Source organism: Muntiacus reevesi, chromosome 14, assembly GCF_963930625.1.
Source record: "Muntiacus reevesi chromosome 14, mMunRee1.1, whole genome shotgun sequence".
NCBI lineage: Eukaryota > Metazoa > Chordata > Mammalia > Artiodactyla > Cervidae > Muntiacus > Muntiacus reevesi.
In genome coordinates, this window is record NC_089262.1 from 4,090,451 (window position 1) to 4,096,450 (window position 6,000).

Here is a 6,000-nt window from a genome sequence, read left to right on the forward strand (position 1 = left end):
TGAGCAGCAGCAGCAGCCCGGTTTCAGACCCTGAAGCTCAGCGCACATAATGTCGAACAAAAGAACACATAGGTTTTAAACTCTTAGGAAAAGTTAGCATTTAACCCAAGGTTGTTTACATTTTGTATTTGTTTCCCTCTAGGTCGTTTAGGTCAATTGGGTTTGAAGGAAGGGTTCCCGTCTGCAGTGAAGAACATCAGTACGGTGATTGGTATGTTTATCCAGCACGCCCAGGATGAAGGTACAGCTTCTGTTTATCATACTTACTTTCAGATCATTTGCGTTCCTCTCATCCAGTCTCTCTTGCATTCTTAACCGTGTGCCGTACTCTGCGCGTCTCCCGCCGTTCGGGCGTGATTTTGACGAGGCCACGCTCCGCCCGTGCTCTCAGCACCGGCGTTGGAACCTGTGTGGCCTTCCTGCAGTTTGCCTGGTTGCCACTCATGCCCTTGGGCAGCAAACACCTAAGAAGGAAGGGACCCTTCCCGACCTGGTGCTGGCATTCTGCCTCAGCAGCCGTCGGCACTGGCTTCACGCCGCCCTGTGACCCCCGCTGCCCCCACGTGCCTGGCCGAAGGTGTGTCCTGATGACAAGGGGGATCACACGTGTGAAGTGGTGGCTCCACCGCGGCCTGGTGTCCATACATAGTACCCGGGAGAACTCGGAGACTGGAAACCTCTGAGCCAGTCTTCGCGCTACCCATGTTCTTTAATTTGCATACCGCAAAGCATGTAATTTTATAGTCTTATTCTTTAGTGAGAAGAGCTTAAAACTCAGAAACTGACCCTTTGAAGCGGTGAGTCTGTCGTTTTTATTTGAATGCTATGCCATCAAGGGGTAATGCGTTTACACAGTTTACATCCTAGATGAGCTTAACCTCTAGGTTGTCCTCCTCTTTCAGTGTGAGGCTTGGCAGGTTGAGCTACTGAGAACTTCTTTCTCTTTGGTCTTAGGATAGCTGCTGCGATAATGCCCATGACAGTGTTCCCTTCCCGTCTAGACCATGTTCCCTTCCCATCTGGACCGTGTTCCCTTCCCGGCTGGACCAAGTGTTTTCTTCCCGTCTAGACCGTGTTCCCTTCCTGTCTAGACCATGTGTTGTCATCTTAGAGTTGCTGGAGAGTGGCTAATGGACTGTCCCCAGAGCCGTCAGCTCAGACGTTTCCTAGCAGGAGGAGGGTCGATGGGGACTCACTCGGGTCTGCCCCCCCAATGCACCACCGGTCCCCAGGACGGCCCTCCCGGGCGGCACTGACTGTGTTATGCTTAGGAAGCTGACGCCCCAGGAGAGACCCTGAGCTGGATGGTGCGGCAGCTCACAGCTAGGCCCGAGGCCAGAGCCGCGGCTCCGCGCGCGCTCCTGCTCGTCACCGTGGCGTTTACACCCGTGTGACTCCTTTGTCAGGCTCTTTGTTTTAGTCTTGTGTTCCCTTCTCTGATGACCGTGGAGCCAAACGGGAAAGTAACTAAAGCTGGTGCAGCACTACCTACAGCATCACCGTCTGAACGTGTGGGTTTGAGACGTTTGTTTTTAGACACTTGTTTGCCTTGTTGAGCTGCATCACTAACAGTGTATAGTTAATAATAAGGTTTAAAGAAGGGACTCCTAAATTTTTTAAACTAAATAATTTAAGTGAATTTAACTAAAATTAGAGAAGGAAATGGCAACCCACTCCAGTATTCTTGCCTGGAGAATCCCATGGACAGAGGAGCCTGGCGGGCTACAGTCCATGGGGTCACAGGAGTCAGACACGACTTAGCGACTAAATTGAACTAAATTAAACTTTAATTAAATAACTCCTAAATAAACTCGAGCCATTTGAATGAGAGCTCTTACATACCATAATCTCTAACCTGGTTCTAGTCTGCAGTTAAATGCCATGTCTGTGATCATGCGCTGTGGTCTTGTGTGTAAGAGTGTATATGTTGTACTGTATTGGGCTTCGCTGGTGATTCAGACAGTAAAGAGCGAGCAGGCAAAGCAGGAGACACAGGTTTGATCCCGGGTCAGGAAGATCCCCTGGAGAAGAGAATGGCAACCCACTCCAGTATTCTTGCCTAGGAATCCCATGGACAGAGGAGCCTGGTGGGTTACAGTCCATGGAGTTGCAAATAGTTGGACATGACCGAGGGGCACTTTCATACTAAAAAGCAGATTCTCATTTGCTCTCATTTCATGTTTTTCCTTTCCAAAGTCCATGTGTAAATACTTGCAGTGGGTTAAATGGAGTCGTTTATTTGACGGATGCTTTGGGATCCACATTCTCTTGAACCTTAAGTGCGGGATGTGGTCCTTCCAGAACTGCCGCTGGAGAGCTTGACTGAGGTCCGGGAGGGCCAGCACTCCCCGTGCGCCCTCCGCACCGCACGCCATCCCCGGGGTGCCGGCATCACCAGGGGCCTGTCCAGACTGGGCTGTGTTTTGTTTTTTCGTTTGTAGAAGGATTTACTGAGCTGTTTTTTCATTGTCGGTTTTGTTTTTATCATTAGCTTTCATTGCTGACAAAGTACATGAATAGTGATTCACTAGATTAACAGCATTGAGGTTGCGCCTAGCAGAGCTTCCCTCGTGTGATGACAGCTGTGCAAATGCTTTCCAGGTATCCCGTGGGGGGTCCAGCTGGCCGCTGTGTACGCCCTGTGCGACCTGAGCCCCAGCAACCCCGCGGAGATCTCCGAGATCCTGGAGGCCTGGCGCAGGGAGTCGGCGCGCAGCGTCCCCGCCGCGGTGCTCGGTGCCCTGGACGAGGTGGGCGCGCTGTGCGCGGAGGGGCGAGGCTGAGCGCTGCGCCGCCGAAGTGCCTTCACGCGTCTCGGGCCGCCGGGCGGCCGGCCTCCGGGCTGCGCGCCCCGGGCCAGGCCGAGACCCGGGCGGGCCGAGCCGCGCTCGCTCCCTCCCGGCTGTGGTGAGCACGACGTTCGCACTGGAGTGTTTGTGTCTTGGTCAAACAACAGAAACTTGAACCTAGCCCTTTTTTGCTGCAGAAAGTGGTTTTTTTTTTTTTTTTTGGTCGCTTTTTGAAACTGAGTGGCGTTTTGTAATGAAATTAATATAAAACCATTGTTTGGTTCCTGAGCCAGTTTTGGACCTTGTGCCCAAGTGACTGACCTGGAGGAAGCGCGGCTGAAGTGGAGGCCGAAGGTTCTGCCCGCGTCCCTGCCGGCAGGGGCCGCTCGTCCCCCGCAGGCGCGGCCGCCGCTGCTCAGGGTAGAGACCCGGGCGCGCCTCTCCCGCCGCTCAGCCCGGGAGGAGAGAGAAGGTCCAGGCTCCCGGGGTCTGCCCCCCGCCCAGCGCAGGCAGGCCCCCCGTGTGCCCTGTGTATGCGGACTGCCAGCAATGTGTCTCACATTTGATGATATTCCACTTTTCGGAATTTTAGTATTTGTACAGAGAAAAATGGGTTTAATAACTCACCTGGTCCTGATTTGTCCGCTAGTCATCATTTCTTAAAACTCTTGTATGTGTTTTTTTATAATAAAAAGTGAAAGTAAGCCATGCACATGAGTGTCCTGATGAGTACAGTGACCCTTGCCCACCTTCTGCTCCAGCCAAAGATGAAGTGAGCCCCGGGTGCTGACCAAGACGGAGCCGCCGCCCGGGAGCCTGCTCTGCGGACGCGGGCACAGACCCCGGGATGTGCCCGCTGCGCGTCCTCCAAGGCTTTCGGGGACGGGAGACCCCGCGCCAGCGCTGCCTGGCGCTCAGGGTTGGGTGTCTCCGTGTAGCTAGAGATGCTCCCCTTGAAAATTACCTCGGACAACTATTTTGTTATTCCTTCCCCCTGTTTTTAAAGGAATTATAACAGACGGAGATTTATAAAAAGAAACCTCTGCCTCGCCCTTGGGATGCTTTTTGTCTGTGTGTTCCTTCTTTCTCCCTCTGTCCCCAGAGCGCGTGGTCTGCCAGAGCCTGGCTGGGCGGAGCTGGTGAAGAAAGCGGCCAGGTTCTCAAAGACCTGTGTGATCTTTGGTTATGTGCAGCGAGAGGGACACGGGGGCTTGGAGCAGGGTGGCCCGCCCAGGAGGGTTCCCCCGAGGAGGTGACTGGTGAGTTGGGCCCTGCGAGGAGGGGCCCTGGGATGGTCCTGCTGGACAGGTGTGCTGGCTCGGAGAGGGGCAGGGCCCACCCTGCGTCAGCAGTGCTGTGTGTGATGCTCATTGTTCAGGAACACGGGTGCCCGCCCCTCCCTGGGACCTGGGCAGCCCTGGGCTCCGTCACACTCTGAGGGAGGTTTGAGCGGGTGTGACGGGGCAGGGGGTTGGCGCTGGTGGGCGCAGACCGCCAGCAGGGGGGTAGGCAGATGTCACACGGATCTTGGGGATGAAATCAGTGCTGAGTTTGGCGAGGGACAGAAAGGAGTTGGGGGTCCCACAGTTTTGAGCTGGGGACGGGGGCTCTGGGTTGGTGATAGGAGCCACGAATCCTGGGTGTGTGCTGGGATGCAGACATGCCCGTGGAGGCGGCTGGGAGCCTGTAAGAGGCAGGAGTCGAGCTGGGATGAGCTGAGGCGGACGTCAGAAGGGGGACAGAGCTCTGAGGGTGTTTAAGCGAGTGGTTGCCTAGGACAAGTCACTTGCCTCCCTCAGCGCCTCCTGTGATTTGAAGACGCCTGGGAGGGGACGGAGGAGGAGACGCCAGGCGGGTCAGGAGGGGGTGGCTGAGAAGCACGTTGGCACCTGCGCCCTGGCCCAAGTCAGGGGAGCGGGAGGGCAGGCAGCGGCCCCTGAGCTGCTGGAGGCCATAAGGTCCGCCGTCCCGGAGGAGCGGCATGGTGGGTGGATTCTGCAGCTTGTGGGGACGTGCTGAGCCTGGACGGTTGCAGACTAAAAGGGGATACGTGGGAGAGGGCAGGTCTGGGGACACAGTGTGGGGGCAAACTTGCCTGGTGTCACATGCTTCGTCATACGGCTCACAGTAAAGAGGGCTTCCCTGGTAGCTCAGCTGGTAAAGAATCCGCCTGCAATGCAGGAGACCCTGGTTCAATTCCTGGGTCGGGAAGATCCCCTGGAGAAGGGGTAGGCTATCCATCCAGTATTCTTGGACTCCCCTTATGGCTTAGCTGGTAAAGAATCTGTCTGCAATGCGGGAGACCTGGGTTGGGAAGATCCCCTGGAGACAGGAAAGGCTACCCACTCCAGTATTCCGGCCTGGAGAATTCCATGGACTGTGTAGTCAATGGGGTCACAAAGAGTCGGACACGACTGAGCGACTTTCACAGTAGGGAACCCGCCTGCCAATGCAGGAGATTCAGCTTCCGTCTCTGGTTAAAGAAGATCCCATGGGAGAGGGAAGGGCTACCCACTCCAGTATCCTTGCCTGGAGAGTCCCGTGGACAGAGGAGCCTGGCGGGCTGTATGGGCCGCGGGGTCACAGAGGCGGATGCGGCCGGGTGACTGGACCACCACCGCTCAGCTCGTGTTCTGACCCTCACAGTCCCATGTGCGCTCAGCTGGTGGGGGCAGGTGGCGCTGCCGTGGCTGCCCCTCTGCCCACCGGAGGCTGACATCACTCCTGATAGCACACACACCTGAGCGGGCCCATCGTGCCGCATCCCCCTGGAGGGCGAAGCAGTTTTAAACTTGGTAAGCTGATCGTTTCTGGTCCCTGGGCAGAACACGGCTGTAGAGTTTTATCACTTAAAAAAAAAATGGATGCACGCAAAAATGCAGGTAAACATTTGAACTTGGAGTGGGGTGGGGCTCTCGGCTGGACTGGGTCAGGGCCGGGAGGCGCAGGGGTGCTCGCCACCCCACCCCGGAGGCAGGCACCCGGCCGTCTGTGCCTGGAGCTATGTGCAGGACTCGGGAGCCCGAGGGGCGGGAGCGATCTGTTGTTTTTTTTTTTATTTTTATTTTTAATTAGAGGACAGTTACTCTCCAATACTGTCATGGTTTCTGCCATGCATCATGAGTGAATGATGTATGAATCAGTGGATCAGCCATAGGTACACATGTCCCCTCCCTCTTGAACCTCCCTCCCCCCTCCCTCCCCATCCCAC

At 55.7% G+C, this 6,000-nt stretch overlaps 1 protein-coding gene across 1 annotated transcript in view; it reads left to right on the top strand.

The window, feature by feature from the left end:
- Window positions 1-3,834, top strand: part of ICE1 (interactor of little elongation complex ELL subunit 1) — a 59,786-nt gene extending 55,952 nt beyond the window's left edge. Inside the window, exons 18-19 of the mRNA XM_065905236.1 lie at window positions 143-241; window positions 2,602-3,834. Coding sequence (XP_065761308.1) covers window positions 143-241; window positions 2,602-2,783 — 281 coding nt within the window. The 3' untranslated portion in view covers window positions 2,784-3,834. The remainder of the gene's footprint in view (window positions 1-142; window positions 242-2,601) is intronic.
- Window positions 3,835-6,000: the final 2,166 nt, after the last annotated feature.